The sequence below is a fragment of the Enhydra lutris genome, unplaced genomic scaffold (assembly GCF_002288905.1).
Source record: "Enhydra lutris kenyoni isolate GAN:26980312 unplaced genomic scaffold, ASM228890v2 scaffoldscaffold41, whole genome shotgun sequence".
Lineage (NCBI taxonomy): Eukaryota > Metazoa > Chordata > Mammalia > Carnivora > Mustelidae > Enhydra > Enhydra lutris.
The window spans coordinates 1,847,866-1,862,623 of NW_019154125.1; the positions used below are offsets into that span (position 1 = coordinate 1,847,866).

At 35.7% G+C, this 14,758-nt stretch overlaps 1 protein-coding gene across 3 annotated transcripts in view; it reads right to left on the reverse strand.

The window, feature by feature from the left end:
- The window catches only part of LOC111155417 (mitochondrial fission regulator 1), a 57,059-nt gene that overhangs the window by 23,789 nt on the left and 18,512 nt on the right, over nucleotides 1-14,758 (reverse strand). For 2 of the 3 annotated variants that reach the window (XM_022515555.1, XM_022515554.1), the window contains exons 2-3: nucleotides 9,198-9,340; nucleotides 3,042-3,140 (exon numbers count right to left, since the gene is read on the reverse strand). In XM_022515555.1, coding sequence (XP_022371263.1) covers nucleotides 3,042-3,140; nucleotides 9,198-9,263 — 165 coding nt within the window. In that variant the 5' untranslated portion in view covers nucleotides 9,264-9,340. Of the gene's footprint in view, nucleotides 1-3,041; nucleotides 3,141-3,913; nucleotides 3,962-9,197; nucleotides 9,341-14,758 lie in introns of those variants that run through there. The other variant, XM_022515556.1, reaches the window with a different exon arrangement.

Consider the following 14,758-nt stretch of genomic DNA (forward strand, 5'->3'; position numbering starts at 1 on the left):
TCTCTGCTCAGCGGGGAGCCTGCTTCCTCCTCTCTCTCTGCCTGTCTCTCTACCTACTTGTGATCTCTATCTGTCAAATGAATAAATAAAAAAATCTTAAAAAAAAAAAAAAAGAATTCAGAGGTAAAACAGTTCTGAGGGTGAAAGAGTCAAGGTGTTGCCTATGAGTGTGGGCAGTAGAAAAGAAATGGCAAGAAAAGCCAAAAGGAATATAGGAAGTAAATATAAAATGCCAAGTTTCAGATAAATCTTCAAAAAGACTGAAGTTACCCGGAACGCTAGAGGGACTGGTCATGACTATCTAACTCCTGCTTCTGAAATGACTCATGAATGCCCTATTTGCAAGTTTAAGCTATTTTGATTTTTGTCTCCTGAATATGGCCCCATAATGGTATCTACTCTCTGGGTCCAACTGTGGTTCCCCAGTTCCAGACTTTCTATACAATTTACTCATGCTGGACTCCTAGATAGTCCAAACAAATTCCTTATCAATCAAATCCTTAAATGAACCAGAAAAATAGCAAAAACACATTTTCAACTTTATTACTCTAAATTGCATGTCTTTAAAAATTCCACATTTCTTACTTTACTGATAGATGTAGTTAAAATATAACAGAAGATACAAACTTAAAATATGTAGCAGATAAAACATTCATTTTAATATGATCTCAGGGATGCCTGGGTGGCTCAGTGGGTTGGGCATCCATCTTCAGCTCAGGTCATGATCCCAAAGTCCTGGGATCAAGTCCCAGTTGGGCTCCCTGCTCAGCAGGGAGCCTGCTTCTCCCTCTGCCTCCTGATCCCACTGCTTGTGCACGTGCGCTCTCTGGCAAATAAATAAATAAAATATCTTTTAAAATACTGATCTTGGGGTGCCTGGGTGGCTCAGTGGGTTAAAGCCTCTGCCTTCGGCTCAGGTCATGAGCCCAGGGTCCTGGGACTGAGCCCCGAATCGGGCTCTCTGCTCAGCGGGGAGCCTGCTTCCCTTCCTCTCTTTCTGCCTGCCTCTCTGCCTACTTGTGATCTCTGGAAAACAAACAAACAAACAAACAAATAAATAAAATCTTTAAAATACTGATCTTGAATTTGGAAAGAGTCAGAAGGGGCGCCTGGGTGGCTCAGAGGGTTAAGCGTCTGCCTTCAGCTCAGGTCATGGTCTCAGGGTCCTGGGATCAAGCCCCACATCGGGCTCTCTGCTCAGTGGGGAGCCTGCTTCCCCCTCTCTCTCTGTCTACTTGTGATCTCTCTCTGTCAAATAAATAAATAAAATTTTTAAAAAGAAAGAAAGAAAAGACTCAGTATACTGTAAAACCAACTGGAAATAAAACTCTCAATATAAACAAATGTCTTCTACCTTTCACTACATTCTCAAGTAGGTCACCAATCTTTCTCTTACATTATCCCTCTCTCCTATGTTTATCCATCTTTATTCAAATGCAGCTCCTGCACTAAACCTAATAGGCTTAATTCTGCTCATACCTTTTTAAGTGACTAGTAACACAGAGAAAAAGATCTCTTGGAGAGATCCAAGAAAATGTACTTGGCTCTAGTATTTCAGCTCACTGTCAAGGCAGATTTGGGTTTTAACTAAAAAATTTTTACTAAAAAATTCTAGATTACCTTCTATATATATATATATATATGTGTATATATATATATATATATATATATATATATATATATATATAGTTCTTCTATATATCTCTAGCTACATGAACACAAAGACCATGCTTAAGTTCTCCTGCAACTAGGTTAAGTAGATACATTAACAGATAAAAAGAAAATTTTAATGGAACTGAGCAATCCAAAAAAAGTTAATAAGCCCTAGTTAACAACCGTAGTTTATTTTGAAGGAAGCTAGCAAATGAAGCAATCAGCATTTTGTGTCTAATTGAGTTGAATTCTCAGAAATTGTGCTTGGGAGTTACCACCACAGATTTCTTCATTTTCATTATTTTTTCAAAAGCCTATAGTTTGATAAAAATATTACTTCTTGGAAAATTCCAATCTGTCACTTTCTAAACTGATGTACAAAGGTTTTGCTAGTCAATTTGCAAGCAGGATTATGAGCACAATAATGAACAATCTCATTAGTCAACCTGAACAAATGCTAATTTCTACTGCTTACTTAGGAACAGATTTTTACCTCCATCTACCAGGAGAATTGATTTATGAGTAAATCAGTAATATCAAATAAACTTGCAGGGGCACTTCTGAGCTTTTGAATTATGAGTTAAATATATTTTCCACATTTCATATGCTAATCTATTATTTAAAATTGGTATAGCTATCTGAACTTTACATTCTTAAATGGTGAACTGAAATATTCTGCAGAATTACTGTTGTAGAGAATTAGTGAAAAACAAGAACATGTCTAAAACTATTACAACAATAAGGAACAAAGCCCAATCCAGAAAATAACAATTTATCTCCAAGCAAAGAACAGAGTTGCTCCCTATCTGGTGCTATAAGAGAATTCTAAGACCTGTGCATTTAAAAGTATTCCCAAATCAGCGTTCCACTATCCTCTCATTCAGAGAACAATTACTTCGTCTTGACACTGTCCTTTCTAAAAGCAATGGTTCCTACAATTAATGCTAAGCTTTAAACCAAACATGGAGAAAGCAACTTACAAGGAATCCACAGAGATATTGAAAAATAAACTAGTAGGAGAACAGAATGGCTGTCCAAGGGAGAAGGTATGATAAAGAAAACAATGGTAGTATCTGAAGCTTCTTAAGTAACATAAGGCCATGTTTGAGGTCACCTGGGAATTAACAACTCCTTGGCTTATTATATGCTTTTACAAAGATGTATTCTGCGTATTCTTAAGAAGGATTAAGTGTCTTAAGAACTTTAAAAAGCTTGAATAATCACTTCACAGAGGAAGTAAAATTAGGAGGACTTTACTATGATTTTATTGTCTTTTACTGACAGTAGCATCAACAGAGGGAAAGGTTCAAAATTACTTTTCAAATTGTCTTGCCTATTTGTATTTCTAATGCACATATTAATATAAAATTTCAAAATATATAGAGTACCTGAAACTGAACTCTTGGGCACTGGATCAGAGATAAGTTAGTACCAATTTTCCTTACGATACTTCGAGATGAACCATATGGCTTCCCAGACCAAAGTACCTGAGGAAGTAGGAAAAACCAAAAGTTTAATTACAAGAGTTATAAAGGTTTGTAGTTTGTTACTACAAAACACTGGACAATTAATTGCACAACATGTTGACACTTTAATTAAGGAATCAGAATGCTCTACGTGTTACGGGAAATGTACTAATATTTCTCAATTAGAAGTTAAAGGATATATATAGCTGGTTATGATAAACACAAAGTTTAATGTAAGGCATTATATAAAAAACACAGAAGAATAACTAGTAATTGTAAAATAATACATCTGAAGTAAAAACTGCATTTTCATTAGGTTTTCATATTATTCTGTAAAGGAAAACAATTTCTCTCTCCTCTGCTGTATTTTTAGTTTTAGAACTTTATATGCACACAAATTTTTTAAAACTGTGAGCTATTTTTGTTATAATGGACTTTTCAAACCAAACCCAAATCAGTACAAAGTTCAGAATCTGAAGTTGTACCATTCAGGGTACTTTGCTTTTGTTTGCTACACAAGAATGTCTGGTCAAGGTTAAGTGTAGGCCAAAATCCAGTTGCACTGCATCTTTTTGTGAGGCCCTGTCCCAAGGTAAAGGTATCTTTTCCTAATTTATACAAAGGCTAAATGAGCTTGCAGTGACCCTAACTAGCAAAATTCCTCAGATGAAATCATAATACATAGAGGACATTATGCTATGCTTTATGCAAAAACAAGCTCCCAAAGCAAAACGCAAAACAAACAAACAAACAAAAAAAACACACATGTAGAATGTTAAATCATTATAAAGTACCTTGAAACTTCTCCCCAAGTACATGATTTTTCCTTAAAGAGAAAAACTATCCATCTGTTTTGAGTGCTACACTTGAAAGCCTGGACAGAAAGGCAGAGAGGTGGTATGCTATTAAAAGCAATTTAAAAAGAAAAGAGTAAGAATGATATGACCTCTTAATTCATTAAATTTTACATTCAATTATATTCTAAAACTAAATAAGTAATACCAAATCAGTGGCATGTATTCTGAGCAATAGACATTGACCCTTTTTAGTCATGCCATGGCCGTTCTAATTTAAAGAATGGAATTACCGTAACATATGCAGTATGAACAAGGGATAAATGTTATTGTAAACAGCAGTGGCTCCAACACATAATCCAAATTAGACTTTTAAACCATTCTAAAAGCATGCACAACTTGTAAAAGGGGCATAGAAGTAATCTGACTTCTTAGATTTTTGCAACTCAACCCACTTAGATATAACAGTAGGGCTCAAAGTGAAGTTCATGGGGATGTGTATATAATAGCTCTGGTATATGCCTCAGCTTTTACCTAACAAATCATTAGTATGTTCGAAGTTTCACTGACTATTACCCAAGAGAGTCCAGAAAGTACTATACCCTACACTGGCTACTATAACCAATAAAAACTGAACTCTTGCTTAGGAAATATAAATTAAAAAGATGGTACAGAGTGGGAAATAGGACACTAGAAAGAAGACATCGATTTTGAAATATGAATATTAAACAAAGAATGTTAAGAGGCAAAGCTACTGTGAAGATTAGAAGAGAATTACCTGTAATTGAGTAATGCAAATCATTCACACCAATGATTGATCAAACAACTAATAATAATAACACATGAGGACCGAGAAGAAAAACATAGGACTTGACAAAAATGGGAAGCATCAGTTTTACAAATTCAACATAAGAGGCCAAGGACAAAATAAGAATATGGGCAAGTAATTCTAAGACAGTATTTAAGCAAACTCTACCTTATACATGTTCATAGGTCTTAATCTTTTAAAAAGAAACCCACAGGGCAATAGCACCTATACCATCCCTTCTCTTCCTGAATCTTGTATGTAGTCACAAGTCAAAATTCTCCTATGATGTAGGTGTAGTGGAACACTATGCATCACAATGTGACAATTACAGAGTCTAAAGTGAATCTCCCATCCCTTCAGTATGCAAAGATCTTAACTGGAGATGAAGAGGGCAAGAAACTCACAATGAAAAATTTGCAAAGGATTTGCCAAGGTCAGGAACTTCTGCCAACTTTTAGCATTCCTTGCTATGCATGCTTCAGGGCTAAGTTTCAACTATTATCTTCCCATCTGCTTAATATCAGAAGAAAAAGAGTACCAGATGACTTCTATAAGAAAAAGTGGCCAAAGATTCAGCTTTTACTTTTAAGGACTAAGTAGACTATTTAGGCTTCTTATACAAAATTCTAAAGGAAGTAAAAACAGATTGCTTTATGTGATTTTTTTCAAAGTATATACAGCAGACTAACACTGTTTTTCTGTTATTTATGAATTGAATAGCACTTAGCACCAAGAAATATGAAGAAGGGTCTATGTAAGCTAATGACCAGAATATTTAGAAAGAGGAGTCATAACCTTTACTTGACTTTAGGAAAAAGTGATGGTAAAGAGCTGCTAACTTCCAGGAACCCTAAAACTCGGTCCTACTTCATTTTTTCTATTCAGTCATCATGGAGTGGGAGAAATTGTAAATGGCTGTGAAGAAATAATGAACAGATGGTACTGAAAAGTCACCATCTGTGCACTGGGAGACTGTAAGGCCCAAGTGTATCTCCTACCCTAACTGGTGGCTGAACTGTTGTCTTGTCGGTATACAGGAGAAGGGAAGACTTCCTCTAAAGATAAACTGTCATTAATATTTTTTCAGATGTTAGAGAGAAGGGAGAAAACTAGCACTGCTAACCAAATGGATTTCATTAAGAAATAAGAATTCAATTCCACTAGAAAATAATTAAGTAACTATTATTATTGAACAGAAAAACTCTGCTTTGCTTTATAATGACTACTGACAAATAATCTAATAATGAATGTGTGCATGTGTGTTTGCATGTCTGTGTCTAGTAATGACAGTCCCTAACATTTAGAAACAGTGTTTGAAAGTGATGACAGCAAGGAGGAGGATGACAACAAGAAAGCAATTTGTTCTTTTTTAACATTGTGAAATGCTATTGTAGAAGTGTTGAAGTGTGAGCCTGGAATCTGAAGCTATCATCTGTCTCATCGTGATGACTGTACTCAAGTTTCATGTGGTAATTCATCTGTTATAGACCAGTTTAATCTAAATTACTACTTCAGAGGTACCATTTAGCAGGAAAAAGTACAAATTCAATTCTAAATAAATATATTTTTCTCAAGATTAGCTATTTCATATTAATGCAAGGGTCTTTATTCTGGGGTCAAGTCCCTGAAATTATATGCAAAATTCTGTGTTTATGTGGTATTTTTTTAGAATAAAGTCCATATCATTAATCAAAATTTCAAGGAGTCTAAGACACAACAAAATACAAATCCTTAACTCCAAGGGAGCCAGGGGAAAATTCGAAGTGTGTGTTGGGGAAAGAGGCTAGAGACAGGAAGATGAAACTGTAACAATTTAAAATCCCCAATTAAAGAAAACACTTTCCACAGTTCTCTTCTTCCTTACTCTAAACTCTTAGCCACATTGACATTCTTCCTCCAAAGCACAAAAAGAAAACAAAGTTACAATTCTTAAGTATTACTGGAAATATATTACTAATACTAATTAGGTATTTGCTCTGACTGTGGTTATACCTGTAAAACAAAGTATCGTTTTACTGAACATACATAATTTAGGCAAAAGAACTGGATATAGTAAATCAATCAGTGACTGCCATTACAGTGCTGATGTGTACAGTAAAATACAAAGAGCTAATCAACAGTTGTTCTAATGGCAAAAACAAAACTCTAATCTCAAAGCTGCACATTTTCTTTTTAAGCAGATAAAACATGTAAAGGATGAAGGCAGTTTCTACCTGGAATATTTTCAAACACAGTATTAAGTTCATTATCAAACAATGGGAAAATATGTATTTACTACTGAAAGGGAGCAAAGAAGTTTTATTTTCAGATGTCCAAAAGTAAAATCTTGGTAGACTATACCTTCTTACACTTGGGCAGCATGCTAAGAGATCTTAGAAACTAAAAAATTCTGAAATATCAAACTGCTTTATGTTAAAAGAAAACTTATTTCTATATAGATTTTCAGTTAACGGATTAAAGTTGATGATTTATATGAGGGTGCCTGGGTGGCTCAGTTGGGTAAGCGTCTGCCTTTGGCCCCGATCATGATCTCAGGGTCCTGGGATCGAGTCCCATATCGGGCTCCCTGCTCAGTGGGGAGCCTGCTTCTCCCTCTCCCTCTGCCTGCTGCTCCCCTGCTTATGCTCTGTCAAATATATAAAACCTTTGAAAAGGGGGGAAAAAATGATTACGTTACATTAAAAAAAAAAAAAACAGTCTTTTCAGTTGCTAGGGCCTTAATTGTGAATACCCTACAATATAGGGAGTAAGTTAATGCTGTTACCTGGTTTGTTTTGTTTTTTTTTTTTTTGGATGAAAAAAGGCATGAATGAACATGATGAACATGGATGAAAGGCAAAATGAACAAAGCTAAATTAAATGAACAAGCTAAATAAACTGTGTTATCTGTTTCTGAAACAAACTTCTGCACTTCGGTCTCAATCAGCATTAGTCACATTCGCCTGACTTGGGGCCAGGGTTGGGGGGAATGACAGAGCAAAACCATAGAAAATTAACCATTATTGAATGTATCTATACTACATACAAGCCACTGTACTAGGTGTCATTTAATCCACAGTCATTCAATCCACACGCTAACTCTGCAGTAGTTCTTCTTATCTATAATTTGTGCATGCAGAAAGTAACTGGCAGAGACCAATTTCAGACCCAGAGTTGTTTGAATCCAGGATCTATGATCTTTTCACCAAATTATACTTCTTTTTCAATTATTTTATTTTTTTAAAGTAATCTCTATGCCCAATGTGGGGCTCAAATTCAGGACCCTGAGATCAAGAGTTGCATGCTTTTCTGGCTTAGCCAGCCAGGTACCCCTCTCTTAAATTATATTTCTTACTAAAATTGGAAAGAAGAAGAACTGTAAATTGTAAAGCTTTACATTGGGGGAATTTTAAATTACAAGAGCTTCCCATTTTTCTGGAAGCAACAGAAATTTTTCACTGTCAGTACTAAAATGTTAATCTACTCTCTGTAACCAAATGATGGTAAACAAATGAGAAAGGTGGTATAAGATGCATTAAGTGAAGTTCAAAACAGGAAAATGTAACTGAAAAAGATGAAAATACTATTAAATTCAGAAACCATTTTCCTATTGCTTATCCTCAAGCTAATAATATCAAAATTATGCAGCTACTAAAAAAGGTAATTTTATTTGGTTCTTTGCTTTTTATCTCCAAAGAAAATAGATGTAATGGGTGGTGGGGGGGGGGGGGATTGAGAGATTCAAAGTTTGACTTTCTCTTAACAAGACATAAAACGACACAAAATAAAAACAAAAGTACAAGTATTATGTTAAAAAGTATACCCATTATTAAAAAAATACATATATGTATACATATACACACACATATACACCCATATTCATATTATGTAACCTGCCTGTATCTTTAATAAAATAGAATTCCACATTATTAATGCAAAATATTGAATGTGAAAATGAAAAACAAATATTCATAACACATGCCTGGCACAACTACTGGTCTAATAACTTCACACTGGATCTTAAAAAAAGATATATACCAGTAGAAAATACTTCAAATAAGATCAAGATCAGAGCATCTTTCGCACAGATTATACTCATTTTTTCTTCACATACATAGTCGTTGTATTATCAGAAGACATGACTTACCTTTTACCTTAAAAGTCATGTGATAATGTTATAACGGGATTCAGTAAGTCTACAACATTCAGAGTTGTCAAGTGCTAGTCATATTTTATCCAATGATTTCTATGTTATCTCTTTTCTCACTACTAACGAATGCACTGCTTTTAACAGTTACATGAATATTGGTACATTTTCAATTTAACTCAAAATGTTACTCCCGTACTTAGGATACTAGGTAAAGATTCACTTCTATGACTTAAATAAACATATTGAATTTAAAATGTTGGTCATATATAAATTCATTTCACGTTCTCAGAAAAAATTCTCAAAACATATACATGTCTGGATTTAAAAAATTAATTAGGAGCACTCACCGATTGCATGCTTCCTCCAACCTGTTGAAAAACCATCCTAATTAGGCGCTTAATCCAGCCAAGCATTTAGATGGCAAAGTGTCTCCAAATTTGCATTTCAAGTACTTCAGGCATACATAGCAGCACATGGTCCAATAAGCACACTAAAATTTTAAAATGCAAACACTAAAATGAAATAATTGTTATTTAGAATCTTTACAGTCTGTAACATGTCTCACAAAGTCTAGTCTAAAACATTTTAAAACTTTTGTGTGTACTTAAAACAATTTTGCCTGTGATCAGTTTTGAATAAACAGTACAATACTTTTTTAACTATTTTTTTCCAACCAGGGTTTTTTATTTGGAAGCAATAAACACCCACTGTGGCTAATTTAAGTTGAAAATGTTTCTATGAAAAGATATTTAGTAGATAACAATCTTAAAAGAACGTAACACAACATTCTGCCAGTTCCCACTTTTCTGCCTCACTGGCTCCTAAGTTGCGATCTATACTGGTAGCATTTGCTTGGCCAAATCTACCTGTCTATAGTTACGAGCAGATTCTGCCTCCCACCAAAAATCATAAAGGAATCATAAAGATATATGGTACAGGAATTCAGATGCTAGAAGGTCCTTCCACAGTATTGGCACTATAACCCCTGCCTCTCATCTCCTTCCCCATCAATATGTACTACAAATCTGACAGAATTAAATTGTTAACTCATCATACAGCATAACCCAGTTTACTGAAAGTGTTGGTCTCCAATGAAACAAGGAGTTTGAACAAACTCATGTCAATGTGCTGCTTCCTCATCAACGCAGTCTTAATTAAAAACAGAAACTGCTAAAAACAAAAACAAACAAAAAACCAGAAACTGCTGAACAGAATCAGTCTACTTAGTAGTATATTTGATTTACATTCTGATGCAAGCTCATCCCATTAAGGACCAGAAACAAAGACTCTATTGTCTACACTTTAAGAACTTCATGAACTGGGGGGCGGGGAGATAAAGGGCACTACAAACACAGCAGACACTGGCTGAAACATGAACTGAAAAGAACCAAGTCTTAATGACAAATCAAAGTTTGTAACAACTCTAAGCACTGGCAGTAATATCTAATTTATTGATAACTGTGAAATGGTCATGACTAGAACTTTGGTGAGACAGATATATTTTAGTGTTACCAATATCTACTATTGCTTTTAAACATGTATACTGAGAGTTAATGGGAAGAAAAATAGCAAAAGTCCAAAAATAAATAAGGTCAAAGCTGGAAATGATGGACAAAAAACTAGTCAGGGGAAAAAAAGGATGGTTTTACATAGGATTTGAAAACCTATCCCTTTTTTTTTTTTAAATGTGGTGTAACTTACACAGAAAAGTATATCAATTTTATGTGTCTAGCTAGATGAATTTTATATATGTATAGACCTGGGTAACCACCACCCAAATCAAGACACATAACATTTCCCAAACCCCCAAAGTTCCCTATTGAACTACTATTCTAACGTTACGAGCACTTAATAGTTTTGCCCACTGTATATACTCTTTTTTGTGTTTGGCTTATTTCACTTAACAATGTCTGAGATTAATCCACACTGTTTGTAAATCATAGTTCTCTATCACTGCTGTGTAGTAGTAGTGGTAGTTCACTGTATTACTATACCACAATTTACTGTTCATGAACATTTAGGTTGTTTCCATCTTTTATTTATTACAAACAAAGTTGCTAAAATAATTCTTGTACACAGCATAGTAAGGTACACATAACAACTCACTTCCCTTGAGTATACGCCCAGGAGTAAAACTGCTAGATTACACGATATACATACAGACAGTTCCCAATTTACCACTGGTTCGATTTATAATTTTTTTACTTTACAACGGTATGAAAGCAAATACACATTCAGTAGAAACCAGAGTTCAAATTTTGAATTTTGATCTTTTCCTGGGCTTTTGGTATGTGGTAGATACTCTCACATGATGCTGGGCAGCATCAGTGACTGCACGCCCAGTCAGCCACGTGATCATAAGGATGAACAACCTATAGACTTAAAACCATTCTGTTTGTCACTTTCAGAACAGAATATTACAGGAGACACTCAACACTTTACTATAAAATAGGCTTTGTGTTAGATGATTTTGCCCAACTGTAGGCTGATGGGTTCTGAGCATATTTAAGATAGGCTAGACTAAGATGTTCAGTAAATTATGTGTATTAAATGAATTTTAGATTTTTGTATCTTCCATTTACAAAGGGTTTACTGGACGTAACTCCATCATCAGCCAAGATATACACTCCTGAAAGCAGGTCACTGAGAGAGATCCAGTTATTCTACAATCTCTGTTAATACTAGGTATTGTCTTTTAAATTTTAGCCATTCTAGTGAGTTCTTTACATGTTTGGGGGGCATTTGGGTATCTTCTTTTCCAAAGTGTCTTTTGCTTATTTTTTAAATGGATAGTTTTTGGTTTTTCTTTTTATTTTTTTAAATTATTTTTGACAGCAGGGCACCTGAGTGGCTCAGTGGGTTGGGCGTCAGACTCTTTTTTTTTTTTTTAAGATTTTATTTATTTATTAGAGAGAGAGAGAGAGAGAGACCATGAGAGGGAAGAGATCAGATGGAGAAGCAGACTCCCCGGCCCAGCAGGGAGCCCGATGTGGGACTTGATCCTGGGACTCCAGGATCATGACATGAGCCAAAAGCAGTTGCCCAACCAACTGAGCCACCCAGGTGCCCCGGGCATCAGACTCTTGATTTTGGCTCAGGTCATGACCTCAGGGTCGTTAGTTCGAGCCCCGTGTAGGGGTCCTTGCTGGTTGTGGAACCTGCTTAGGATTCCTCTCTCCCTCTGCCCTCCCCCACTCATGCTCATACTTAAAAAAAAAAAAAAAAAAAAAAAAAAAAATATATATATATATATATATATATATAAAATTATTTCTGCCGAGAAGAGATGTTTTGCAATCTGAGCTAACGATTAGACGATTAGAGAGCACAGTTTAGATAAAGGAGATGAAATCTAAGAGTGAATGACTAAGAAGCCAGGATAGAAACTTCAGGAAATACTTGAGGAACTAGCTGGAAAAAAATAAAAGCCCCTAGGGAAAAAGATCAAAAGGTAGCAGAAAAATAAGAAGAGAAGTTTTGTCATCAAAAGAAAAAAAAAGGAAATTTCAAGAAAGGAAATGGTTCTTGTTAAATAGAAAAATCCAGAAAAGAGGTTACATAGTCAGGTGATAGCCTCCTACTGCCAGCTCCTCCTCCAAGCTTCTCCAACAAGCTCTCTAAATTATTCCTTAAGAGTAAATGTCCCTTCCCTTCCTAAACTGAAACTGGGCTTCTCCTTTAACAATGCTGCCTCAAAGCCTTCTCAAAGGGTTCCTGCTTGCTTATTCTCTCACACTTTCTATCAGTGCTGTTCCAACTAGTAACTTCTCTAACCTCTTTTAAAAACTTTCTCAAAGGCAAAACTAAGGGACAAAAATACAGACCAGTGGTCACCAGGGACTGAGGTGGAAGGGTTACTTAACAAAGGAACACAAGGGAAGTTTGGGGAACATGGGTATTGTGGTGATGGTTTCATGACTACGTTCATCAAAGAAATGTTTGCCAAACTGAGTGAATTTTGCTGTACACAAATTAATCTCTTATTAAAAAAAGAAAAAGAAAAAGAAATCCTTTCCTTTGGAAGCACGGCTCTGGGTTTACCTACTATCCTCTACTGCTTATAAGGGTTGATTCAAGAACATTCAAGTCATTCCCCATCATTTAGCTATGACTGTAGCAAAGTCATCTTCTCTATTCTAAGTATTTCCCTAGCTGAATTCCATGTTTTGGCCTCATTAGCACTAGTAAATCATAAATATCTTGTATTTACTAGTGTTGGGTAATTTTAATTTTCACAGAAATGATACATTCAACAGGATACTTTGTGTAAGTCCATTCATATAAAGATCCAAACTTACTTTTAGGTAAAATTAAAAGTAAGTTAATCATAGATTAGGGATTTTTCCCCCCAAGGTTTGTTTTGTTTTACTGTTGGAGATAGGGGTACTGACTGGTAGGAGGCCTGAAAAGGATTTCTGAGGGTGCTGGCAATACTCTATCTCTAACATAGAGAGATACTTAGGTGTGTTTATTCTATGAAACTATAGAAGAGTTGACAATACTCGCTCTATCTTTAGCCCTCCATCTTGTTCACATCCACCTGCTCAATCACCTGTCCCATGGTTATGTATTCCTGGCTCCTTGGAGATTAATATACATACCTTAGAAATACCCTCCAAGGAGACTTGCTTTGGACTCCCACGAGATTGTTAGAGATAACAGTCTTTCCCTCTTCTGAAGCACAGATGGCGCCGAAAGGTTAGCTGTCAATGAAGTGCGCGCAAGCCTTCTGATCTCACTACAATACCCTCCTGCGTGTACCCCTCACTCTGTGACATCTAGACTAAGATACGGACTTTTCAGAGAAAAGCTGCACAGATGTCCAAACAGTCATCAAACCGATCCTGTAAGTTACCCTGAATAAAACTGTATAAACTGTATGGAGTTGCCTTCTGTGTTTTTCAATCCTAAGTGCCTTCTCAGGTGGAGGATACTATACAGTCCTTCCTTCCACCTTCCAACAGAAACTTAACAAAATGTACCCATACATATTTTTTTTAAGATTTTAATTTATTTATTTGACAGAGCGAGAGGGATCACAAGTAGGCAGAGAGGCAGGCAGAGAAAGGGGGAAGCAGGCTCCCCACTGAGCAGAGCGCCTGATGCAGGGCTCAATCCCAGGACCCTGAGATCATGACCTGAGCCGAAGGAAGAGGCTTAACCCACTGAGCCACCCAGGCGCCCTCTTACATATTTTTCTTAATGTAAGTTATGCTTCAAATAAAAGCTTTAAAAACGCGCATAGCCTTTGACCAAATAATGCAACTTTGAGGAATTTCTCTCACAGAAATAAAAGCATTATACATAAAAATACATGTATAAAGGTATTGTCTACAGTACTTTTTCTACTCACAAAATTGGGATCAACTTTAAATGTTTGTCAATAAAACTGTTAATTAAATTATAGTATACTCCTATTAGAAAATATTATGCATCTATTAAGTGAGAGTCCAGAGGGTAATTACACGTGTGGTGAACACAGCAAATGTATAAAGTTGTTGAATCATTTCATTGTACACCTGAAACTCATTAACATTGTGTCAACTATTCTCAAATTTTTAAAAAAGTGACAGTCTATGTAATGACTTGACAGCATATACATGATACAGGAAGAATAGGTTTTTGTTTTTTTTTTTAAAGATTTTATTTATTTATTTGACAGACAGAGATCAAAAGTAGGCAGAGAAGCAGGCAGAGAGAGAGAGAGGAGGAAGCAGGCTCCCTGCAGAGCAGAGAGCCCAATGTGGGGCTCGATCCCAGGACACTGGGATCATGACCTGAGCCGAAGGCAGAGGCTTTAACCCACTGAGCCACCCAGGCGCCCCCAGGAAGAATATGTTAATTATGATTTCACTTCTGTAAAAAAAAAAAACAAAAATCCTCAAGTTATTTAGAGAAAGACACACAT